This window comes from Quercus lobata, chromosome 10 (assembly GCF_001633185.2).
Source record: "Quercus lobata isolate SW786 chromosome 10, ValleyOak3.0 Primary Assembly, whole genome shotgun sequence".
NCBI classification, from domain to species: domain Eukaryota; kingdom Viridiplantae; phylum Streptophyta; class Magnoliopsida; order Fagales; family Fagaceae; genus Quercus; species Quercus lobata.
The window spans coordinates 54,234,003-54,260,254 of record NC_044913.1 but is presented as its reverse complement, the minus strand read 5'-3'; the positions used below and the strand labels follow the sequence as shown (position 1 = coordinate 54,260,254).

At 37.2% G+C, this 26,252-nt stretch overlaps 3 protein-coding genes and 1 long non-coding RNA gene across 4 annotated transcripts; 2 read left to right on the top strand and 2 right to left on the bottom strand.

The window, feature by feature from the left end:
- The first annotated feature begins 1,155 nt into the window (after nt 1-1,155).
- Nucleotides 1,156-3,220, top strand: LOC115963298. Its single transcript, XM_031082254.1, has 3 exons — nt 1,156-1,416; nt 2,170-2,294; nt 2,780-3,220. Exons 1-3 carry the CDS (start codon nt 1,229-1,231, stop codon nt 2,827-2,829), a joined length of 363 nt encoding a protein of 120 aa, XP_030938114.1. The 5' UTR covers nt 1,156-1,228; the 3' UTR covers nt 2,830-3,220.
- Nucleotides 3,221-3,479: 259 nt separating this feature from the next.
- LOC115964979 (vacuolar protein sorting-associated protein 52 A-like) lies at nt 3,480-9,045 on the top strand. The gene is made up of 6 exons (XM_031084195.1): nt 3,480-3,487; nt 3,643-3,667; nt 3,721-3,816; nt 5,769-5,870; nt 6,023-6,075; nt 8,819-9,045. Exons 1-6 carry the CDS (start codon nt 3,480-3,482, stop codon nt 8,874-8,876), a joined length of 342 nt encoding a protein of 113 aa, XP_030940055.1. The 3' UTR covers nt 8,877-9,045.
- A 6,670-nt stretch (nt 9,046-15,715) lies between these two features.
- On the bottom strand, nt 15,716-17,367 carry LOC115963299. The gene is made up of 2 exons (XR_004085787.1): nt 17,050-17,367; nt 15,716-15,784 (listed from the first exon to the last, which is right to left on the bottom strand). It is a non-coding gene; the product is annotated as an uncharacterized LOC115963299 (long non-coding RNA).
- Nucleotides 17,368-18,975: 1,608 nt separating this feature from the next.
- Nucleotides 18,976-25,834, bottom strand: LOC115964978 (protein MAINTENANCE OF MERISTEMS-like). Its single transcript, XM_031084194.1, has 8 exons — nt 25,699-25,834; nt 25,100-25,222; nt 21,844-21,935; nt 20,948-21,732; nt 20,752-20,839; nt 20,133-20,528; nt 19,185-20,040; nt 18,976-19,079 (listed from the first exon to the last, which is right to left on the bottom strand). The coding sequence occupies exons 1-8, from the start codon at nt 25,832-25,834 to the stop codon at nt 19,030-19,032; spliced, it is 2,526 nt and encodes an 841-aa protein (XP_030940054.1). The 3' UTR covers nt 18,976-19,029.
- Between the last annotated feature and the right edge of the window lie 418 nt (nt 25,835-26,252).

Sequence of the window (26,252 nt, the reverse complement as noted above, 5' to 3'; positions counted from 1 at the left end):
TTACATACTCAAAACATTTGACAAATTCAAACAAAGATAGTTAATCACAATTGGCACACACTGGCTTATCCAATAGTAAATAATTAATTTTGTAGATACTAAAAATATGTAAAATACAAAAAAAAAAAAAAATCAAATAAATACATAATATGCAAATTTACGCAATTCAGTTATGGACCTATGGGTGCTCATGAGTGGCGGTAAAATGATTTTTGCATGTATATTCAAGAAATAAATAAAAAGCTACCTCAATTTGTTTTTGCGTCACAGCTAAATGCAAGATAGTGTTGCCATCAACAAAGGTTTTGAAATTGAGAAAATCCCCATCGTCACTCAAGGATTTCACCAATAGGTCCAAAGCCTTTAATTGGTTGTATTTATCACACAAGTGCAAAACAGTCTCATTCCCGTCAAGTACAACCCAAACTGAATCAGGTCATGCAACGATTAGCTTCTCCACAACATCAACTTGTCCTCTCATTGTTGCATGGTGGAGAGGAATTCTCCCATTTTGATCATGAAACAAGCATGCATCTTCATATGTAGTTAATAGTTCTTGAACAATCTCGACGTGGCCCTCAAAGGAAGCCAAATGATGGGGACAACGTTTGTGGGAGTCCAATTCGATAGCTAGGCGAGGATTTTGAGTTAAAAGAGTTTTAGTGAAATCAAGGTGGCCAAGCAAAGCTGATATGTGTAATGGGGTTTCACTAAAAGTGGTCAAAGAAATTTTATGAAGGATACGTGGGTCTTTATCGGGCAAAAATGGCCCATTACCATCAATTTTGGAAATAATTTGCCCAAAAACACTGTTTCTGAACTATATAGCAAAGTACCACTTTTTCGTGTACTCGAGCTTGGTAAGCTCGAGTACCATGTTTTTTAAGTCCACCCTGGCCTGCTGACATGTGAGGTACACAGCCCTAAAAACACACTATTATCTCTCACTTCTCACTCTCACTTCTCACTTCTCACTCTCACCTACCCAGAACACACTCTCACTCTCACTTACACCTAAACATACAAACCCCAAACCCTAACACCATCGACGTTAGAAGACTTTCGTCAACGGCGACCTCTCAGCTTTCTCACTGTCTTAAGAGACTGAAACGACGTCGTTGTGATCTGTTTCGCGTATCGATGATGCTCGGGGGAGTGGAATCGTGGTCTCCGTCGCCGTCGCCTTTAAGGGAGAGGGGAAGGGAAAGCGGTGGTTGTTGGAGGAGCGATGGTAATGGACTTTCCGTTGGATGACAATGGTGCGACGGCGTTTTCGTCCTCCTCTTCTTCTTCGCCCTTTCTCCACCCAAATTGCCTCGCAGGCTTCGCCGGAGACTCTCGGAGTCTAAGTCCCCGCAGAACTGTACTGTCGAAGATATCGAAGCGAAGCTCCGCCACGCCGATCTTCGCCGCCAGGTCTCTCTCTCTCTCTCTCTCTCTCTTTTTGGTGTGGTTCTTGGTTTGTGAAATTACTTGGAACTTAACTGAGCCAATTAATTCTTCAGGTGGTTAAAGATTCTTGTTTTAAACGTGCTGATTAGTTAATTAAACATTTTGAAGACTTATCAATCTGAATTTCATTTACAGAAAATCTTCAGAGATCACCAAACGGTGTGATCGTTTCATAAAAGTTGGTATAGTCTGTAATTTTCTCAGGAGCCAGATCAAAATTTTGATTTTTTTTTTTATCTTGGTAACCAAACATGGTAATAGGATTTGGATATAAGCTTCCTGAATCTCAAAGAATCATGGGTTATGTTATTTATTTATAAATAAAATTTTTTTGGGAGGTTAAAAGTTAAAAGCTTTGTATTGAAGGTTTTTTTTTTTGGGGGGTTGTTAGGTAAAGTTGGGTGCTTCTTCTGTTTGAGTTTTTTTCTGTTTTGCACTTTCTGGTCTTTCCTTTTCACGTCTGGTGGGCGTCTCTTTGTTCCATTTTCAAAATATTTTGCTTTTTAACATTCTTTCCTTAAAAAAAAAAATGATTACTTGTTGAATTGAATTTAAATTATCCCTTACTTTTTCAATAAGAAATTTAGTTTTGTACCCATTTTTTAAAATAGTTTTTTGTAGTCATGAATCCTACATTGGTTTTTTTTAATTGTTCTTAGTCCCTCTGAATAGTGAATCTTACATGAGCTTTATTCTGTCATGTTGTTTTGGGTGCAGCAATGCGATGGGAAATTGTCAAACAAGGCTCGAGCAAAGCCCAGAAGCCCATCACGGTCCTCATCTAATGAGGAAGATCTTGGTTAGCGCCTTGAAGCGAAGCTCCAAGCTGCTGAGCAGAAGAGGTAATATTTTTGTATTGCATAACTTATTTTTCAGCCTTTTGAAAATAGGGTTGTTTGAGAAAGCTTCACCTAGGAAAAAATTGAAGTTAAAAAAAGCTGTGCTCTGAAAAAGTGCAGTTAGAAAATGCATGTTTGCATTACCAAACATGCATTTTGAGATCTTTGACTTTGACCAAAATGTCAAAATTTTCAAAATGGACCTATCCTACTCAGTTTTTCGAGTAGAAAAATTAATTGTGGTAGCGTACCTGTGCATTAGGCTTAATGTTAATATCTCGTTGACATGGATTCTGGGGACTTATTTCGTTAAGAAAATAATATAGTCTAGATTTTCCTTGTGACCTATAGTATTCGGTGCTGGATGGCTATAAAAAGCTCAAGTTTTTTTCACAACAAGAACTCAAGCAAACCCTCACTCTTCTACCCCAAACCTTGTGATTTTCTAACCTTTCTTTTATTTTTTTTTTCTTGTGTTACCCAATTAGTAATCCATTATGGGCAGCAAGTTGGTGCCGAGTTCAGTACAACAAAGTGAGCTGAGCGTGTTAACCATGTCCAACCTCGACATCATGAACCACATTTACGCAACCCATGTTCATGGTGACGAAAAGTTTGATGTTGAGTCTCTTTTCGTTCTCGTCGAAAACATCCTTAAGCGTGCCACCCTAATTGTTGACCATGTTGCACTGGTACACTACCATAATTCTTTATTAGAATAAGATGCTCTCTCTCTCTCTCTCTCTGTCTTGTTTATTTTCTTTTTCCTAAAACGGAATTTTAACTTGGACTGAAGCATTCCATAGTTTGGAATACACTATAGTGAGGTAGGGTAGCCATTACTTTTACCAAAGAAATTGAAAAACCACTTCAGCCTTAACGAAGTGGAATAAGCACACAAGGTTGCTTTACATTTTTGTTTCTTTAAAATGAGGGATATGTAATGCAAGTCCATGTTTGGGGACTTGTCTGTGGAGGAGGATGCCAGCAGGTAGGATTCATCCTTATGTTTCTGCGTCTTGATTCATTTACAAATACATTATATTCTCATTCCTGTTATATGATGACATTACCCGGTTCATCAGCCTCCAGTTTGAATATGGCATCTTGAAAATACATTTGGTTTTCATGTTTGACAGTGATGATATATCTTTGGATGGCTAGAGCAAGAACTGGAAGAATGCAAAAATGATGATGTAAGTAATTCCATATCATTTCCTTTGAAAATTCATTCCTTTAGATATATATTTTTTATCAACGGTCCTTTAAGCTGCAATTCTTTATTTATTTTATTTCTTTTGCTTTTTCCTTGTACATTTTAATCGTGTTTTATTATGTAAATTGTTTTCAGTTGCTTACCGGAAGAATGCTTTCATGTTTATTTTTAGAGGTTTATATATTTATGACCCCCGTCTCTTTAATAATGTAGGTAGTTGCAAACATACTATTTGAAGGTACAAAATTAAGGGCGTATACAAAGGGGGTTGAGAACAATTTACGGAAAGTTGAATTGGACTCGATTCAGGTTTGTGCTTACTTAACGAAATCCTTTTTTGCCAATCAATAGTTTTATAATTCATAGAGACATGATTTATTTTTGTAAACTTTCTTACTAGGCTTTGCTTTATTTTAACCGGAAAATTGTCTCACGTAGCTCATAGTTCTATGAAGTTCACAACATAAAAGTGTTTGCTGCTTTGTTGCCTGAAATCCTATAATTATCCATATAAAAAAAAAAATAGTGTAAAGAGGCTTCTCTTCTATGTCAGGAAGTCTTCTTTGTAATGCTTGGTTCTCCACTTCTACATCATATTATATTGTGCAAAACTTTTTCTTCTTCTTTGATTCGTAAGTTTACATGCAATTAGTGAGTTTTGGAACCCAAAACCTTACCCTCCGCCCTTTCTTATTGAGGAGGAGGTGACGTGTTAGCTAGAGCCCATTAGCCATATTGTGCAAAAACTTTGTGGAGCATTGCTTCCTTTTGGAAAGCTTATTGTCATGAGATCATTTAGTTGGTGATTTGGGTGTCGACTCACCATCACTGTTTTTTCATAATGAATTATGGAAAGTTGGTTTTAGTGTCTCATGAGACACTTTTTGCTGAATGTTTTGTTAGTGTAGTTATCCAAGTTAAAACTAGTGGTGATTAACAAATAGACCATGCAGTTATTGGATTGTGATTTATTTGTGTGAAGTTTTGAGAAGCTTTGGTATCAGATCTGGAAGTTTATATTACCGTATCTGCCCTATATTCTAGTACTTTCATATTGCCCAAGTTTCATGCTACTATCATTGTTTCCTTGTGCCAACTTTCTTTGACTGGTTAGATTTTGGACCAAATATATCTTTTTCTGTCCCACCCTTTGTCAATTAACTGCATGGCTCTGTTATCATTTTTATCCTTGTACTCCAGACACATTCTCATTCTCTTAGAGTTGGCAAAGTAAGCCCTACCTCATCTAGTTAGGCTTGCTTGTCTAGGTAGCCTGCATTTAAGGTTATAATAATTAGGTGTAGCACTTGGAGCTAATGGGCCATGAAGGAGGACAGCTTTAGTGACATACACTTTGGGGGCCTTTGGTTCGCCGTGATGTTCAATTACGGCATAATATTACGTTATTGTAATATTACATTAATGTAATCTCAATACAAGAATACAACATTACATTGTTTAGGAAGGGATGAGATTAAGATGATATGATATATTTTGTAATTTTAAATTATAGTAATGTTAGAAAAAATAAAATAAACCAAAAATTTTAATGTCACATCATCGTAATATGCATCATATCAATGGTACATCATAGCGAACTAAACGCCCTTTCGTGATGAGCTCTGGTTTATGGTTATTTTTTGGTCATTATTATTAATTAGGTATTTACAATTCTTTAAAATGGTTGTTCTAATTGTGTTGGACATTTTAATTTGTTCTCCTTAGGTTTTGAGTTTGACCAATTTAAAATAGTTCAATTTGTTACTGTTAGCTTGTGTGCCATTATGGGTTTTACAACTGGCCCAAACTTGCCCTAAAATTGTTAGTTTCCAACTTTAGTTACCTTAAGTGTCGCTTTGGCCATGGCATGTGCATGATCATATCTCCTAAGTGAATAGTTGGAGAAGCATCAGATGTTGCAGGTTGTCTCAATTTATGTGTATGGGGAAGATGTGCTTGAGAGCATGTGTATGCACATCAACTAAGAATAAGACTTTTTTGACTTGTTAGATTGCTCATCCTTTTTGTTGTATTGCTCTTCTGTGGCACTATATTAGATTATAGAAACAAGATTTATTTGGTAAGAATTTAAATAGAAAATGTGTGTTTGGTTTATTTTGATTTTTGATTTTTTTTTTCATTCATTGGTAAAGATTTGTGTCGCAGAGATACCTTCAGAATCCTTTTTGAGTACTCTTTTATTATATATTTTATAAAGATTAAATGTTTTTTATTGCATTAAAACTTCTTCAACGTTGCAGGATTACATAAAAGAAAGTGATAATTTAGTGTCGCTTCATGATCAAATTCGTGAATGTGATAGAATCTTGTCACAGATGGAAACTCTCCTCAGTGGATTTCAAGTATGTTGTCCCTTACTTTGCAATAAGCAATTATTTACTTGCTTGCAGCTTCATTGAGACTGTTTCTCATTTGTTTTATACTGATAAAATTTATTTTGATGGATATACACAATTGATCACCCTCTAATAAAACATATTGGCTGAAAATGTAGTTGCATATATCTTTGTCACTTTGCAATGATCATTTCCCCTTCAATGGCGCTTTGTAAGCTCTCTCTCTCCGAAAAATTTGAGTTCTTTTTCTCTTAATTTTCACTAATCCAACTGGTTTTGGCGCTGCAATTCCATGTCTTGGTTTTTGTTTTAAATTTTCAAGAAATTTCATACTTTTTTGAATTTTGGTGCATAATGTGTTGTGAAGAACTTAGCATGTTGATTTTTTTGAAAGAAGTTCTAATTTTTTTATCTGGGTTTTAGTTTTTGGTGAATAATGTGTTGTGAAGAACTTAGCTAGTTTGATTGTGTGGGTGCTGTGAGGTTGTGTTGGTGAATTTGGAACTTAGTGTGTTTGAATGAAAAATTGGAAGCACTGAAGGCTGAAGGTATAAATCTTGGACTTTTATAGTTTTTTTTTTTTTTTTTTTACAGAAGTGATAGAAGACTTTTATAGCTTTAAATTGCACTAATAATGTAAACTTACGTTATAGACAAACAAATCCACATTATTAAACCCCCAGCATTCATTGTAAATGAAAAGAGATACTACTACAAATCTATCATTTAACAAAATGGCGATTTCCACTAAAAAAAGACAGAAAGAAGGGGGGCATTGTTAGTACGGACCAAATTAAGATAAGATGGACCACATAATTGTCTTTGGGGTGACACAAGAATTGTGTTTCCTGCATGTGCTTCATGATTCTCTTAATGTATAAATTCAGTTTAGGATTCTATTATTGAAAAGGAGATCATTACTAGAATAAGTCCACCTCACAACAAAAAAAAGGTTAGTCCATAATTAAGGTTGTGGGGTGTGTATTCTTTGGGAAAAAGAAAAAGGTTTTGAGGGTGCGCATCCCCTGCCCATCTCACCCTAAAATCCATATTTTTCATGTTTCCTGTCTTGTTTGTCCTCATATGTCCAAGCTGACCACATGCCCCACAAACAAAACTCTCTCTTGCAGATTTCTTGTCCTTAAAAACCTTGACTTTATCTCCCGATATTTTGATTTTCTTACTGACTAGACCAACACTTGTGATATCATTCTTTTTCGTTAAAGCTTTCACCTAAAGCTTTCCATACTTGCCTTTTTTCACAATAACATTTTCTACCTCCTTCATGTCTTTATTAAATATCTCTTTGGAAGAATAGGACCCATCAGGTTGGGCAGTACTGATAATTTGCTTGATCCGATTTGTGTTCTCAAAACCAAAACTTGGTTGCAAGCCCAAAGCCAGCCCTGTTTCCTCCCTCACAACTTTAGTCTTTTTCTTCTTCCTCCTCTCAGCCTCATCATCTTCCATCAATATACTTGCATAATTCGGCAGCTTCAACGGCTTCATCTTCATTTTCCTCTTCTGCCTGAGCTATGGATGGGCGCCTTCTCATTTTGAGCCCCTTAACACCATCTGCTTTGTCATGCTTTGACTCATAGTTACCTACTTCTTCCTCACATTCCTCTGCATCAAGAAGATTCTCTAAATCCCCAGCAAATGAATCAAGATCACTATTTCCTTCAGAGTCACTCTCATTTTCACGATCTAAGGCAGAAAGACTCTGAACTTGTCGTTCCCAAATCTCCTGACACTTCTCCCTTGTCTGCTGTTGCAGTTGAAGAAATGACATCTGCTGGCCACGCGCATACTTGCTGATAGTTGTGGGATCAATCTGTATCCCCGATGCAGCTTGCTCACTTGAAAGTTTGCGTATCATAGCAATACGGTGTCACCTAGTCAGTTTCGCAATCTCCTCCTCACAAACATCCAACTTCAGAAGAACCTCCCGTGCTTTGCAGTATTTGATAATTCAACTATTCTTTTAGTCTTCCGGAACTCAAAACTAGGACTTCCATCCTGACTGACCTGGTCCAGGTCAATAATTTCTTTGGGCCGTTTGATTATGATTTAAGATCTGAGGCTGTTCTCTATCTGTTTCTGTAGGTGGATAAGACTGTTTTCTTTTCTTGCATGAGGGTCAGTGATAATGGGAATGGGTTAGAATTCATTGAATTTGTGGTTCCCACTAAGTTTTTTATTTGGGTTTTAGTTTTTGGTGAATAATGTGTTGTGAAGAACTTAACTAGTTTGATTGTGTGGGTGCTGTGACTTGTGAGGTTGTGTTGGTGATTTTGGAACTTAGTGTAGGTAAGTTTAATTGAAGTTTCTCCTTTCTAAGGTGAGAAGATATTCACAGAGGGAGAGAGAAATAGATCATAGAGAAAGGGGATTTGGTTCCATTTTTGGTATTTTCAACTAACACACTATAGGTAAATGCTCTCTCTCTCTAATATTTCCACTTTGAAGTTTCACTGATCATAATTTGGTTCCATTTTTGCCTAATCCCTTGTCATTCTCTCTATTTTTTAACTACGGGAAAAAATGGACTGATGATATAGACCTATACAACTGAGAGAGAGTCTGAGTCTGTAAGGTAGAGATTGAAATCTGTGGGTTGCCTCCACTGTCAGCATGGACTGATGGTTCTTTTGTTTTTTATTTTTTATTTTTTATTTTTTGATATTTGGGTTATATTGGGTTTTGCCTAAAGAAATTGGATTAGAATTGTTTTTGTTTTTGTCTATTTGGGTTGCATTCGTTTTGGGTATCTGTTTAAAATCAACATGCATGCCTTTTTATTTATGTTTTTATTTTTTTTATTTTTTTTATTGGTATTTATTTCATTCCTTCTTCCTATGTTCTTGTTTCTAATGTTCTCTTTGTTCGTTTTTGTCAAGTTATTTGAATGCTTTTTATTAAAAAAATTAAAATCAAATTGGTTTCATTTTCAGGTACTACTCCATGTCTTGTACAACTAATGGGATTCTTCTTCGTTCCAGAGTCTCCTAGATGGCTGGTGGGTCCAAATATCTTGATGGGAATGTAATTTATATGTTGTTTTAAGTTTGTGACTAAAAAGAAGACGATTTAGAAGTATTAGTGAAGAAGAGAAAGATCAATTTTTATGACATGTAACAATATTCTTTCATTATTTCATGACTATATATATGTGTCTGAATTGGACTTTATTGTAGATGTGGGATTTATATTATTGGACTTTATTGTAGATGTGGGATTTATATTATGGGTTTTCACTTAGAAGTATATCACTATGTTGGTATTGGCTAGCACCTGCAGCCCAAAAGTAGTTCTGAAAAAAATAGGACTGGGTACCAATGTTGACAATTTTGCAAAATGGTCAACATTGGTTACCCAGCCCTATTTTTGAAAATTGACAGGTTGGTACCCGAGCTTGGTGAACTCGGGTACCTTGTGAAGTACCCGAGTCTACCAAGCTCGGGTACCAACCTGCCAATTTTCAAAATTGTCAACATTGTACCCAGTCGGTCTTTTGTTCATTTGCAGGTTGGTACCCGAGTTTTCTAGACTCGGGTACTTCACAAGGTACCCGAGTCCAAGAAGCTCGGGTACCAACCTGCCAATTTTCAAAATTGGCCTGGGTACCACGTTGACAATTTTGAAAATTGGCAGGTTGGTACCCGAGTTCATCAAGCTCGGGTACCAACCTGCCTCTTTCCTGAACTTACTTTGGGACAACTGAAAATAACTAGGCAGATTAGTACCCGAGTTCACGAAGCTCGGGTACGAATCTGCCTACTCCGGAATTACCCAAATTTCAGAACAGATAAAAAATGACTGTCAGATTAGTACCCGAGTCCACCAAGCTCAGTACATGGGTAATTCTCTTTTTTTTTTTGAATTGGCGAGAATTAATTAGAATGGTTTCGTATCTTCTTTCAGTTTTTCTTTTTGTGTCTTTCAGTATTTATCCGTCATGTGATGATTTACTTTAAAGTTGTAAATCATGAATCAGACCAATAGGAAAGCATTGAAAAGCTTTAGCTGCCCTGATTATCATCAAGAATGTGACCGAAATTATTATCATCATCAAAGCCTGATTCAAGAAGCGATAGAAATGGACAAAAATATCAAATAGAAATCTACCATTGATCAGTCTTGGAGAGCAATCATATTATTGCTTGTATCAAACTTGAGATCCTGGCTTAGTTTGACATTACGCAACATGTACAGCAACATAAAATCATGTCTTTGGTAGTACTAAAAAGGGTATAAATCTAAGCACCCATAAAAGCATTTCAAGCCTTTCAAGATGAGAGTAGTTTGATAACAAAAAGGAGATCAAAGGCAAGGCCCACTAATAATGATAGCCATGCCATAAAAGGAAACTATAACAATATTAGTAGTTAGATGAGCAGTTGGCAGCACTTCCAACTCCTGGCATGCCGACATCTTCCCTCTTCGACTCTTCATCCACGGTGAAAGTTACACCACACACTTGACCAGAAATTTCCACCCTTGGCACAGGCTTCACCTCATTAAGGGGGTGTTCATAACACATGAATTTGTTTCAAGTTGCATTTAGAAGAATGCCACGGTTTAAAATTAGCATACCTAGTCTGCGACACCACCACTTGTCGGTACCTCATTCCGCTTAGGACATGTTCTTCGGTTATGCCCCTCTTGGTCACACAACCCGCATTGCACCTTCCTCCCCCCCTCCTTCCACGGTGTGGTTCTCGGCTGTCTCCCACCCTCGTCCATCTCATTCCTGATTCGTGTTGAGACAGGGCGGCCTTTCTCTCGAATCAATTGGGGGTTAGGGAGGACCCTTCGAGTTTCTTCAGGATCCGGCCATGATAATCTATCTTTCAACGCAGGGAAAACGGGAGCATAGCTCCGAAACAGTGCATCCACGCTATAGCATGGGTCAATGTATTGCTCTGCATCATGTCGATACCTAATACAAACTGCAATGACATGTGAGCATGGTATCTTGTACAACTTCCATTTTTGACATGTGCAACTTCTTTGCAACAAATTAACTCCATGTGTGTGATCTCCATGTCCAGCACTCTCTGGATTATGCGGTGTATCTACTTGATATGATTGTTGTTGTGCACTCAATCTTGTCACCCTGTGACGCTCTGCCTTCGCCTTATTTCTCATGAAGATATCCAAGGCATATTTAGTCCATTTTTGTCCCGAATTTGACTGTGCTATGCTCTTATTGCGACGATCATCGAAGTAAGAATTCAATTTGAACCATGTGTATTTCACCATTGCCGTAATGGGCAAGCTACGAGCACCCTTTAGAACACCATTGAAGCACTCAGAGACATTTGTCGTCATTGCCCCATAACGATAACCCTTGTCAAAACTTAGAGCCCATTTCTCTTTGGGCACATCCTTTAGATATTGGTGCGCATCCCGGTTGACGTTCTCAATTAACTCGAAGGTGGCATTGAACTTTCGCTCCTGAGTAGCACTTGCTGCCCTCCATACTAGATTCTTTAAATTTTCATTGTTCCATCTAGTGTTGACGTTACTACATAGATGCCGAAGGCAGTAACGATGTTCTGTCATGGGAGGCCGCAGGGAAAAGTTTCGATTATTGTCTCTAAAAATAGCTTGTATCCCAGGGTGTCTGTCAGATATGACACACAAGTGTCTCCGGTCAGTAACATACGTTCTTATACAAGCCAAGAACCAACCCCAAGTCTCTGTGCTCTCGCTCTCGACAACGGCGAAGGCTACTGGATAAATTTTATTATTAGCATCTGTCGCCATTGCAATCATCAATTTCCCTTTATATTTTCCATAGAGGTGGGTTGCATCAATGCTAATCACAGGCCTACACTTCTTGAACCCAACAATACATGGACAAAATGCCCAAAATACGGACTTGAATGTACAGGTTCCCTGTTCATAATTATCGTCCACTATTAACTTATACTCTGTACCCGGACTTGCGTCCTTCAGTCCTGCCAAGAAACGCGGCAACTCCGCATAAGACTCCTTAAAATCCCCGTATATAGATGCAACGGCCTTTTGTTTGGCATCCCATACCTTGTATGTGAACCATAATGATTACGTTAGAAATTAATACAAGTTAAATAAAGAAACTTGAAGAAAACAAATCAAGACTTGTAAAACTATATTATTTCTTCGCTCCGCATTCCTTTTTTTCTTTTCTTTTTTCAATTTCAATTTTCATAATATAAAGTATTCATGGGTTTTGGGAAAAAAAATATCATGATTATACTTCCCAAAAGACTGATGTCTCTATGTTGTATTGAAAATATAATGCAAGTTAAAGAATAGAATACCTTGTAATGAGATATTTCGTGTTGTAACTCTGCCAAAGCAACGTGGCGTAAGTTCTTTATCTTATACGCAGGGTCTTCTCGTATATAGCGCTCAAGTACATATGATAAGAACACTGAATCAATCATCCGACCATCATGAGCATTCTGAATTTTGTCGCACGTGTGGGGGCCCTTGCATTTTGCTATCTTCCAGATATTGTCTCCCTTGCAACATATCGCACGGACTGACCATGGACAGGAATCATCCTCGCAACTCACCATAAGCCTCTCTGAGTCTGAATGCTCAGTTTTGAAGCTAAAATTATCTCGCACTGCGTACCAAGTCAACGCACGTCGCACCGCCAATTTAGTTGCGAATACCATCCCTTTAATTGGCTGCTCCCCAGGCGTCCATGGTAAGTCTTCCGCTTGCATAACCGGTGATGGATCAAACATATTATCCCAAGTGTTTTGGGTGAACCATTCCGGCGTAGGATCGGGACCGGGGCATGTCTCTCTATTTTCTTCTACAACCACATCTTCGATATGATCAACATCCTCATGTTCACCCATGGTATCTAGGAGCTCCTCGAAGTCATCCCTAGTAACATCGATATGGGTTGCATCATCACCAAGTCCGTGATCATTAGGGTTATTGTCGGATGTGCCCCTATGAAGCTCATCATCAGGTAAATGCTCTCCTTCATGCACTTGCTGGGGCCCTTCATCCTCCTCAATCGAGTTCCCATGGGCAAATGTCTGCCACGGTTCATTGCCAAACCCATGTCCTGTGTTCTCTACACACCCTTGATAAGATCTTTCTGGTATTGACTCGATGTGCTCATCTACTCTTCCATCCAAAACAGTATGTTCCGAACCCTCTCCAGCCTCTACTGTGGCGGGCTCAACAGTGACGTAGAGATCTGAAGCAATGAATCCTCGAGCCACCATTTGTGCAACCATTTCCCACATCATCTTCACTTCGGTGCCACCCAATAATTGTAGTGAATTGTAGAAAACCTGTGTGTCTACAACCCGTTGAGGTGCTCGATACACGATGGAAATCTTATGCCTAGAGTGGTCTAACCCCATCGCCTTCAATATTCTTCGTTGCAAGTTCGTACGCCCTATCCCACGTTTCACCTTAACGTATTTTTGCTTTTGGTTCGAGCCTTGGTATGACAACCCATGCAACTCATGATAATACATCTCCCCGTCGTAGTACACATAGAAAAAGTGAAAATCCATCACTGACCTGTTATTAACAATATAAAAGTTGTCATCATCTATAACCACTTAAATAAAGATGACGTATGATAAAAACAATTTATATTAAAAGAAAACCTCCTAAACTTTCTGTATAGAGATATAAATAATTTTCAATCGTTTTAACCACATATCTATAATTTATAATATATTTAATTACAATACTTGGCTGCCAGCAAATTGTAAACAAAAACTGTGTTTTATTTAATATTTAGATAACTTGTAAATTGCAGAATAAACAATATACAATGACATAGTATTCTTTTACATCTAAATAAATAAAATACATAGAAAAATAAAATATAAAATTTAAGATTCAAAGCATAGGCAAATATAATGACAATGATACGAATTCCTTTACATCTAAATAACTAAATACATAGAAACATAAAATATAAAATGAATTCCCCAAAGCATAGGCAAATATAAGTTTTAATGATACAAATTTCTTTCTTCTTGAGTTTTTTGTTATTTAGATATAATTTATGTTAATTGTGGCTCCCCCCAAATGAATTTTGATATTGTATAGACGTTCATTTTCTTTACCAATATCACTATTCACATCACTTGCCTTTCTTGCTTATCTCATAAATGAATATGAACAATACAGTTATGTATAAATTTTTTTACAATTTTAAATTTTGAATTTTTGTTATAAACTAAGTTTTTTAAATATTTAGAAGGATAGAGAAGTAAATGCTGAATGGGGCATATTGTGAGAAGCAATTAGACAGCAAGATATATACACAACTTTACAAGTATTTGCTATTTTTTTAGATTTCACAAAATTAAATAAAAAACGTATACATGATTTCTTTTTTCTTAATTTATTTGAAGGAAAAGGAATCAAAGTACATGTCTAAACTATATGTATTATTCTTCTAAAGCATATAATAATTTATGGATTTACTATCTCTCTTTCAACTATTAGTAATTATGAAATGGTTTTTTTTTTCTTTCTTTTTAGGTAAAAAAAAAAAAATGCTTCTAATTGCAATTGTTTCTTTACAATTTATTTTGTTACAATATAGTTCTGCTCCATTTGTTTAGATAACTTGTAAGTTATATATATATATATATATCAGCAGTTGTACATGGACGCAGGGTCTTGCAAAAAACTCAACTCATGAACTGTGGTCATGCAAAAATAATGTCATACGAACCACACATGCACACACAATCAGACAAAACATTTAACTTACCTCTATGTATACAATAGGCAGGACCCAAAGGTTAAATGGTTTGCCTTCAATGGAAAAAACTGACACAGTTCATCTGCAGATGGTGACCCAACAATTGTAAATAGCTTCAGTAATCTTTCACATGGCAACAACTGACTCTTCACATGGACTTGTGATGTTAGTGCAAGAGTCATTATGGTCATAAATTCTACAAGTAAGCTAGTGAGGGAGACTCAGAAGGTACCATTTGCCTTAACTTAGTGGTTGGCGTCAGACAAGTGGGCAGGGAAAAAAAAGGTGAATTTCACTTAAATTTGGAAGATCAAATGCTCATTTATAGCTATTTTTTATTATCTTTTTTTTTTTTTTTCATTTTTGCTTGAAGATTAGAATAAGTGTTTGTAGATTGTAGAGTAATGTTACAACCATAATTAACAATTTGTACAAAATGTTGATGTGGCCAACTTGTTATTAGTTTTTATTTAGGCATACCATTAATATGCATTTTTTCATAATAGCTTAATCACTCACCACAACAGCAGTTTGTAAAAAAATTTGATTGACAGTTTGTATCTCTAGCATTATTCTTTATATTATATGTCTATGAGAGTATATGTAATATTGATTGTGTGCATTATTTTTTGTTATAATGTTATTTGTGTAAATAATAATGTGTATGGAAGTTTGTGTGTACAATATAAAAATAATACTTATGTGGCTAATGAAAAAAGTGACATGACATTTGTAATTTTACTACAAACACTTTATAAAAACTGTGGGAACTTACATGTCCTGATATAATTGGATTTTATTTATTCTCATGACAAAAATAAAGAAAAAAAAAAACGTTGGCTTCGTTGTACATTAATTTTTCGTCAATCAAAAAAAATAATAATAATAATTAACGCCCACCAAGTTTGCGTTACTTAGTGGCGGTCTTTGTAAAGTACCCGAGCCCAGCATGCTCGGGTACTAGCAGACTTCCTACAGTATTAAAAACAAATAATAATTAAAAAAAAAAAGCCACTAGCGTCTTTCTTATTTGGATTTTCTTTCTCTCTCCGCTCCCTCTGTAAATCTCTCTTTTCGCGACTTTTTTTTTTTTTTTTTTTGACCTTTTCCATTGCTCTTCTCTGCACTGATCCATGCATCAACACAGTGGCAATGGGCATTAAATCTGAAACTAAAAAGAGAGCCAGAAAACAAGCATAAGAACCTCAAAAAGTAAAAGAAAAAAAGAAAAAGAAAAACTTAAAGGTGTGGAAATTCCTTGGGTTGCAAATGGGCATATTAACACTAACAAGAAGCTCAAGTCCCGCAGAGAAGTCATTGATAGATCTGAAGGTGAAGGGTTTTTGGGTTTGATAGATCTGAAGGATTTTCTGATTTGTTAAATTTTTTTTTTTTTTTCCAATTTCATTTTTTTTTCTTCTTGTAGAATCAGAATAGAGGCTTTTTCTCTTGCTCTTTCTTGTTGATTTCTTTTATCGATTCAGAGGCTTTACGCTAATCTAGGGGAAAAAAATGAAGATCCGTACAGGTGTGGAAGTGCCTTGTGTTTTTGCGTGTTTGAACATACACTATCAAATTTCCATCTGTCATGCAGATTGGTACCCGAGTCCAAGAAACTCGGGTACCAATCTGCCTAAGTTCATGATCTTGTTGAGCGTAGGCCAACGTTAAGTTTAAATTAGGCAGCTTGGTACCCGAGTTACATGGGCTCGGGTACCAATCTGTGTAATTTCAAAATTACCCTGGCTTAAATAACTGGGTGATTCTGAAATTAGGCAGATTGGTACCCGAGCTTCCTGGGCTCGGGTACCAGTCTACCTATATTAAAAAAAAAGGCGTAGTACCTTGGCTTTTTTTTGGTTTAATTTTTTCCCCACGCAGATTGGTACTCGCAGTCACTAAACTCGGGTACTAATCTGCCATTTTCTTTAAAAAGAAGGGACTGAAAACATTCATTAAGAACCTATGTGTGTCTAAATAATTTGCTCAGAAACAAATGTCAGCTCACAAGACCAGTAGAATGCCTCATCTAAATAATAAAAAATAAAAGATAAAAAAAAGTAGAAAGCCAGGTCATAGCAAATATATTTTTAGAAAAAGATAGGAGTGTACAAGTGCAAATTTCCATAAGCTATCCTTCCAGTCTATTGTAATAATCACAACTATTGGCAGGCCTATGAATAGAAGACTTGCTTAGCCAAATGAAGGAAACTAAAGCTAGGATGCACTTGCATAAAATCTTAAACCCATTTGTACTTCTAATTTGGAAGCAAAAAAAAATCTCAACTCTACAAGCTACATGGCTGTTATAAGAATGAGACATTGTCAAAGCACTGGACAGCCCGAACATGCAACATTGAGCATGTCCTAGAGATAATGGGCAACCTCCTGCCTAGATGCATAATGGAATTCCAACAAGAGTATAGACAAGTTTACCTTCTCATTGTATGAATGATGCTTAACATCCACACCAATGTATATACATACATGCACCAGAAACAAGCACTCAATATTTTATAAAACTTCATAGGTCTCAAAAGAGTTACAAAATATAACAATGGCAACATGCTTCCTTTATGTAGAAATTAATCCCAATGAGTTAGCCACAAAGGAGTCAAGTAAATTAATCTTTTACCACTTAATCATTTAGAGGTGGGTGGGATTGTTACACCATGAATCATATATGACTAAAGCCTTGATAGGCATGGTCAAAGGACTCAAAATTGCAGCTGCTAATAAAAAATGAGAAAACAGTGAAAGCATGACGAGGCCAGAACACAATATCGATATGCACAAACAGAAAGATTTTATTATACATAAAATTTGACAATAATATTTTCCATTGTAACTGCCAAAAGTTAGACCTCTAAGTCTAATACCATTCATGCAATGACCAAGCACAACAACAAATTTGAACAAAGAATGGAAACAGTAATAAATTGATAACAATGTCTAAAGAGGATGATAGTAAATTATAAAAGTGACGATGTCCGTTATCTTTTCATTCCACCATGAAGAGAACACCATTTAAATTCTTTAGATCCTCACCACCATATTGGTTGGTGTGTAAACAGTGTGAAATTCTGTAAAATTGCATTACAAGACCTGTCACCAAATAAACTGCTCATTGCAACTATACACATGATCAGAAGTGGTCACTCTCCTTACAAGACCTGTCACCAAATAAACTGCTCATTGTAATAACTAATTCAATATATTAATTGTAAAATAGAGAAAATCCCTTTAAAAAATAATCTCACAAGAAATTTCAGTATTGGTTCTTAAAGTTGCACATGCATGGTCAAAAGACTCACAGCTGTTACCTAGCATTGCCAGAACGATAAATACACTTCACTATTTTTTATTGATAACTTACACACGCACTTAGTAGGTTGTGAACCCATAAACTCACTCTCCACCCATACTTCTGAGAGGAGGAAGTATCATTTGAGTGAGGACTCATTCACAAAGACAAATAAATGAGATTTAAATTCATCCAAAGCCGTAAGAGAAATTTTCATAAACCAACAAAAAAATTTCCATACCCATGAAATGCTATAGAGATCAATGATGTTACTAAAACACTTGCCTCATTGCGAACTAGTCAATCGCAAAAAAAGGTTTTGCTAACAATAGCAAAAAGTTAATGTGACATACAGTGAATCTATTCCAAACAACCTACCAAATACATACATACACACACATATAGAACTTGCCAATTTTTCTAATCCACACACACATATAGAACCCGAGTGATTCAACCTGCCAAATACATACACACACATATAGAACATCCCAATTTTTCTGATCCTCACACACATATAGAACCTGTCAAATTGAACCTGCCAAATACATACACACACATAAAGATTCAAATATTGCACAATAATGAATCTCAATCGAGAGTCAGCCACAAGTATCACAATGGAACACAAATCAATGACAAGTCCTGCCCCTCACAATATTGGCTCAAATCAATGACAAAATTTAGAAATTTAATATGGCAAATGAATCAATCCAAAAAGAATGTTATATGAAGAGGTTTTATCCTTGAGCTCAAGTGTATCTCAGTTTTTATTGTAGACATGGCTATCTTTTGGCCAAATACCACATTCTCCTAAATTTACTAGCAAAAAAAACAGTTGTGCAACTGAAACATAATTTACATAAGTTATTCTATAGATCTCAAATGGAAATTTCTGAAGTTCATTGGCAGAATTTTGCAAGTTACGAACAAAAAATATATCAGATTGTAAGCCCAAATGTTCATGTTCATTGCCAAAATATATGTGCTACTATATATATATATATATATATATATATATATCACCAAAGAACAAGAAGATCCTATACATGACAAAAAGATCCTACACCATTACAAACCCAAAGTAGCAAAAATTCTTGCCCATTCTTGAATCATTCTCGTTTTCTTCTCCTCACCGGTTCCTTGATTGGTCTCACCTTGCCTGAAAAGAACACAACAAGAACACAACACAAGCAAATATTAATATGCAAATGATTTAACTATAAAGCGATGTATATGTAATCGGTATAGAATCAAACTATAGTACCATGTCCAGTCCCACAGTCAGGAGGATGTGTCCGTGTGCGTTGCGGCCTTCGTGGCCGATCCTCGATGTGCAAAGGCTCTGGTGGGGGGTTGGGTATCTGCGTCTGGATGAACTCGGTATGCACAAACTCAGGGGGGACAGCAACAGGGGTGGGTTGCCTAGGAGTGGGCATGAACCTCATCTCATCTCTACCATGTACAACTGCAGGAGCAGGGCCAGCAGTCAGTGGGGGAGACGTACGGGTGGTGGGCAACGGAGATATACTAGGAGATGTGGGTGGGCAAGTACCATCGCTCCTCATGGATGGGGACCCAAATGTGTCTCTATGGGCAAACGTATGGGATGGACCCGCATCATCATGTGCCATGGAGCCTACGTCATAAGCAGTGTCGTCCCACATCTCATCCGTTGTCTGACTTGCTTCCTCCATGGTGTGGTCATGCACGGGTGTGTGGCACCGAGTAGATGTGGGCACGGGTGTGTGACGCCGACTAGAAGTGGGCACGGGTGTGTGACGCCGACTAGACGTGGGCACGGGTGTGTGACGCGAACCAGATGTAGGACGCTGAGCAGATGTGGGACGTCGACTAGATGTGGGCACGGGTGTGTGACGCTGACCAGATGTGGGAGGCCGACTAGATGTATGACGCTGGCTAGATTGACAGCCTCCACGCCCTTGACGTCCACCTGTTTGCCGACCACGTCGTACAGCTGGTTCACTTGTGTTGCCCACGTAACGTGCACGGTCCAAGGATAACCGACCGATCTCTTCAACAGCTTCCAAGGTATTAATACAGTCGGTGTAGATCTCAGACTCTGGTTCGCACTTCGTTATAATGCGCAACTGCGATTCAACCTGTCACAAATATACAAGAGTAATGTTAGTAGGTTTAACTAAACTATGTGAAACAAAGTACATTTATAACGAAACAGTCTTTGTAAATTTACCAAAATGTCCCAGTACGAAGTCTCTTTTGTAATATGGCGAATAGTGCGGGGACGAAACCAAACCAAATACTCGTCATTGTAGTTCATCTCCCCGTGAAAGGCCGGTGCATCGGCAATTCTGGCGTGCGCAGCCCATTTAGCAATATGCGGGGCATGTATTTGGGCCCAATCTTTTTCGTGCTTGCCCTGGAGGGTGATCTTGTGCAGTTCAATTGAAGTATCAACATCTTCTGGTATGCCTTGTTTCATCCCAAACTGTCGGAGAACACGTTCAGGATGATGGCCTTCAACCACCCAAAAATGTATCAGCGGCACAATAGACCTCCATATACGTTGGCCTGCCGTACAGTATGCGGGTAGAGAACGCAAATAATTTCTGTACGGCTCCCAAACAATCTGCAATGATTCAACAGATGCAAACAACCATATTAACAATATAATTAGAAAAAATGTGTAACGAATGTAAACAATACATGTAACTCTGAAATTAAGAATGTTTTTTTTTCTCTTTTTTGATAAGTAAGAAAGATATATAATTAAGAATGTTTATTCACTCCAAAGTGAATTGTAAGTACAAAAACTACATGCCAAAGCGGTTTCCACTTGTAAGACACGATACCTGATTTGGCCGCAGTGAAGTAAGCGACACACGATAGGCATGTAGGACGTGCATCGAATGTTCAGTTGTTATCTTAGCCCCTTTCCATCTAGCAAACAACACAGACATAACCTTCATATTAGTTACTTACATAATTCCTATGCGAACAAAGTTAATGAGGAAATGTAAAACGATAAGTATCTAAGATGCTACATACCTGACAGCAAGTGGACCTGGAGGCAGTGCCTGGTGTGGATGCCTCATCACAGGACATATGTGGGGAAACCTCGCCCACGCCCACAACTGCACCAACAGTAGTGCACCCCCAATCTGCTTGGCTGTCTTCTCTGATGCCTTACAGAGGTGTCTATAGAGCCAACTTAGTGCTGCACTACCCCAACTATACTTCTTTCCGTTGCTGATTGGATCGAAATATTGTAAATACCTAACTGAGATCCGTTCTCCAGACTTATCCATAAATAGCGTACCACCTAACAACTCCAATATGTAAAAACGAGCATACTTCTGCACAAGCGCCTCAGGGGCGTCAACCGGGAGAGGGTCGCGAAACTGATCCTCAAGCCATTTGGCTTTTATGCTCGCCCCTTCCAGCACTCCAGTGTTCTTTTTGTTGTTTCTAAGTTCTCTATGTGGCGGCGGTATACACCCTAGCAATCTTCTGCAGACGTCACGCCAACTGCCCGTCGAGGGTATAGATTCCACCAACGGCAAGCCATCTACAGGTACCCCCATTATAACCTCCATATCTTGTAGTGTGATAGTCATTTCACCGTGGGGCAAGTGAAATGAGTGCGTCTCCGGCCGCCATCTCTCCACCAACGCTGTGATCAATGCGTGGTCAATGTCCATACGTGGGACCCGAAGCAGCCCATCTAACCCCGCATCAGTGATATAAGCGAGAATTCGTGGATCTAACCCATCTACCCCTCCTTGAAGCAGACCTTTGTCTCGGTTACGACAAGTCAATACACCTGGCACTTCCTGCAAATAGAGCAGCGTAGTATTAATAATAATTACAGTACCACATAATAAGTACGCTTCAAAGTTAAATTCCGCCCATATTTCGACTACAAAATAATTACAAGGGCATACCTCGCCTTCCAAATGAGCATCCAAAAGCAAACTTGAACGATGCTTATCCTGCCTCGTGCACAAAGTCTGTATAGCTCCATGTGGGTCCATATCTGGCATTTGGAAACAACATCATTATGGTTATATGCAACATCATTATATGTGATCTGTTTCAACTTTCAAGCTTAATGCAAAAAAGTGAAACATTAGAAGTGCGACAATGAATTCTATTTGTGTGTAAGAGTTTAGAGGCTATATATCTTAAAACACTGCCACATGAATTTGTTCTATATATAGGTGTTACTTTAATAAGCCTATATTAGGTTATAATAAATATTTCGAAACTATTGTTAAATATCTCCTATCTCCTAGAGTTTCACACTTTGAAACATGGCATAAGATTACACAGATAATTCCTAATTTCCTATTAATCACTAAATAGTACGATATGCTCCCTGTATGGTGTATATATGTGTATCATGAAGATCCCTTTTTATTTCCTTAATCTTTGCATTTAAAAAAGAAATACTAATTACTTGTGGAGAAAACAGTAAAATATATTTCATGTCCATTCAATTAGTTCACATTTGTCAAAAGATTTTTTTTTTTTTAAACACTATTTTTTTTCCATCTATTTGTTTTGCATTTATCAGTAATATTTTGACTTTCATTCCATTCTAACCAGAATATTCCGTTCTGGTACATAAATAGGTACACTATATACCTAATATTTTTGTCTTTGTCAAAAGTCAGAAGCCTAAATTGGCCATTTGGACAAAATTTTGGCATGAAATGAGATCTAACTTTGTGGATTAGAGTTTGAGGTTTGGAAACACCTCATTTAAGAGGACCCTTGTTGTAATGCAAGTAACAATGAAAGACAAAGACTAGAATGACTACAATTTCTAAGAAACTAAGTACCGATATCTAAGTTATTTCCAATGCAATGGATTTGAAGTAATCTAATTCGAAATAAATTGGCTTGAAGTGAAATATAAGTAAACAAACTAATTCAATTCAAAGTAAACTACATAAACCATATACTAGTCATCATTCTAAAACCAAACTAATTGAAAGCAAGCACAGCAACTAGATACAAGAAACTAACTTAATTAAACTTGATCACAAAGTTCACAGAAAGCACTTACAAACATAAATTCTTCACTACTCCTAAGAACTACAATATCTCCTACAAAACTAAGTACAAATGATCTCAACAAATTTTTTAGTGTATTCGCGGTGTTATTTTCTGTAGAATATGCCTCTATTAATACTTAAGATTTTAGCGGTTATTATCATTTATCAATTTATGCCTTCCATGTGTTTCCTTGCTAATTGTTAATGACACTTTCCAAATTTTCAACTATTCTCAGTAAACTTCTTACAACTTCTTTGAGGCAATTATTCCAAAGTTAACTGCATCAATGCCATGTGTCGCTTTTGCAGATGTGTGTTTCAAAAATTGCTCAAGGCCCTTAACTACGTTGAGGGAATTGCTCCACCCTGCCCTCAACTATTCGAGTATTACTATGCCTAGCATTAGTCCTAGTTTTCAATTATTTTTACTGGGGGCACCACATCACCTACACCTTTTCAGTTGTACGTTTCTTACTGTGCCTCTATTTCATCCCACTTCAGAATTATTTTAACCCCAACAGAAACCATTACAAACAACATTTAACTCCATGGCAATTGTCATTTAAGCCCAAGAAGAGAAACACGTGAAATGAACAATTGTCAGTCTCTCACCTAACTGCCAAGGGCCTCAAGTACAAATAGAGGACTCGTTTTCAAGAAAAAGAAACCTAACAAACTTGCTTATACATAATGCAATGATCATTCTCTTTCTTAAGAGTCTTGAAAGCTGATTATAGAGATGTTTTGATGGGATTCAAGGCTGCTAAGATGGGTTTCTTCAACACTTGACTGGTGGCATTGATGGAGGTTGGTGGCAATAATTGTGGATGGATGGGTATGGATTCAATGGGTATAGAGAGAAAATTTAAATAAATAAAAATACAAACCAAAAAAATAGTAATTTACTAGGAAAAAAAAATATAATATAATTTTTATGTGCTCAAAACAGCATAGTTTACAGGATGTGGTTTAATACTGTACATCAAAACTACATTGTTTTCAGCTTAGTAGGAATTTAACAACGGCCCCAACAACGGGTATTGACAAAGGGACGCATATCAAAGCGTATTATACTTTTCGGATCCAAAATCTAAATGTTTAAACTTTAAGCTTTAGAGACAAAACAAAATGACCACGTACTTTAAGAAACAAAGTGCAATTTAATCAAATATAAACATTCCTCATCTCTCTATAACATTTGAGACAAGTAAAGAATATTTCCATTCCTTCCATCGCATATAATCAGCCCTACCAGGAAATTAGAATGGGGCAGAACCATGTCAAATTTTGTTAATTTGCAACAAACTCCTAAAGTATTATTCTCACTGTTTCGGTATCACTCATAGCTTTTTATGAGACAGCATGAACAAAACATTTATGTTATATAGGGACGAACTGCTCTAATATATGTCAAATAAAAATTTTATATTTTATAGAATCTTATACTAACAATTGAATTACTTTTCAACACCATTCTCTAGGTTAGAGAGTTTCCAAATACGAATTGAACAACTCTTCTTGTTTGAGCTTACTGAGTTGCTAATCCAGAGTTCAGCATTTCAGCTCCAGTACATGTTTATGACTTAAGAGACAAATATGGCCCTAACTCACAAATCACAATTCACGTGTCTGCTTCCAAAAAAAAAAGCGTTATCTTACATCATTAGCATCTTGGACTTCATGTTGAATCTTAGTAAAACTAGGGTCAAAGCTTGGATCCAATGCACTAGAGCACTGGACCCAATCCCAGTCTGTAAAACTATATGCATTTTTAAATTTAAACACTACTAAAATCAAGTGAAAATTAACACAAATCACACATAGGTCACTTCCTAGTTAAGGTTTACCCTCAATATAAGTTGGCTTATTGACACATGTATCATAAGCCTCTTCTTGTCAGTGTAGAGTAAATGTTCAATTTGTATAAGCTATAATGGAAAGATAATTTTGAAACCAAAAATCTACGATTAAGTATACCCAATGCTCCAATCTGGCTCCAGAGAATGGTTCTGTAACTACAAAATAACATTTACAGCATCTCCTCTACAAATACCCACAAAGACCCACATATACCCACAAATACCCACAAAGACCCACAAATACCCAATGCTGAAACAAATATTGAGATAAGGAGACATACCTGGTGAATCCAAACTGAAGATGCAGACCGACAGTGACAGTGCGAGCGAGCGCGAGACTGAGAGGGAGACCGCGAGCGAGACCGGCGAGACTGAGAAGGAGACCGCGAGCGAGACCGGCGAGACTGAGAGGGAGACCGCGAGCGAGACCGAGAGCAAGAACAAGAACGAGACTCAGAATGAGAGCGTGAGGAAGATGATAGCGTGATTGAGAGGGAGATTGAAAAAGTGATGGCGAGATTGAGAGGGAGTTTGAGAAAGTGATATCTGAGATTGAGAGGGAGTTTGAGAAAGTGTAAGTGTGGGTAGCACTCTAACAAATGGTTTGGTTTGTGGGTAACAGGGGGACATCGGGCTTTTCTGGTACTCGAGCTTCCTGAGCTCGGGTACCAAGCTATTTTTTTAATTCCTTATTTCCATGTCACGGTGCCAGGTGGATTAAAAAAACATAGTACTCGAGCTCACCAAGCTCGAGTACCCGAAAAAGTGGTACATTGCTATATAGTTCGGAAACAGTGTTTCTGAGCAAATTAGTTTCAAAATTGATGGTAATGGGCTATTTTTGCCTCTTTATCGATCAAACTTTTCAATGTAGTTGTACAACCAATTGCTACTGCATTGTAGAGATCAACAATATCATCTCCTCCTTGAATCGTTATTTCCATTATTGTATCATCTCTACACCGACTTCCCGGTGTCTTGTGAAATTCTATCATATCGTCATCTTCATGTCTCATTTGAGTCATTTTCTCTCTCTCTCTCTCTCTCTCTCTCTCTCTCTCTCTCTCTCTCTCTCTCTCTCTCGTTTGTGAATTGTTATTACAGGAAGGAAGCATATAAATAGATGGATGATTCATTGCTTGAGCAATACACTCTCATTGTTGGACGACTTTGAAATTTCATGATCAATGGCATATTTGAGAGAGAGAGAGAGAGAGAGGCCAAACCTCACATGTTTCCTTGAAGTAAAATTTGGTTTGCTATAGGTGGAAAATTATTGAATACTCTAGGAGTACAATAAATATGTACTCCTCCCTTTCACTTAAATTGTGGGTTCCATCATGAATTTAATTAGTGAAACCCACAATTATGTGAGAGAGAGGAGAATGCATTTATGGTATTTCGGGAGCATTAAATAATTACCCGTGGTAGGTG

Bases quoted from the DNA above. Each gene is read 5' to 3' on its own strand.
- LOC115963298 (XM_031082254.1), top strand. From the start codon at position 1,229: ATGGTAATGGACTTTCCGTTGGATGACAATGGTGCGACGGCGTTTTCG. The intron at 1,417-2,169 runs GTCTCTCTCTCT...TTTTGGGTGCAG, and splicing joins ACGCCGATCTTCGCCGCCAG to CAATGCGATGGGAAATTGTC. The intron at 2,295-2,779 runs GTAATATTTTTG...TTACCCAATTAG, and splicing joins CAAGCTGCTGAGCAGAAGAG to TAATCCATTATGGGCAGCAA.
- LOC115964979 (XM_031084195.1), top strand. The intron at 3,668-3,720 runs GTTTATTTTTAG...TTAATAATGTAG, and splicing joins TACCGGAAGAATGCTTTCAT to GTAGTTGCAAACATACTATT. The intron at 3,817-5,768 runs GTTTGTGCTTAC...TCAACGTTGCAG, and splicing joins TTGAATTGGACTCGATTCAG to GATTACATAAAAGAAAGTGA.
- LOC115964978 (XM_031084194.1), bottom strand. From the start codon at position 25,834: ATGAGACATGAAGATGACGATATGATAGAATTTCACAAGACACCGGGA. The intron at 21,936-25,099 runs GTATGTCTCCTT...TCCAAATGCCAG, and splicing joins CTTCAGTTTGGATTCACCAG to ATATGGACCCACATGGAGCT. The intron at 20,041-20,132 runs GTAAATTTACAA...TATTTGTGACAG, and splicing joins CTTCGTACTGGGACATTTTG to GTTGAATCGCAGTTGCGCAT.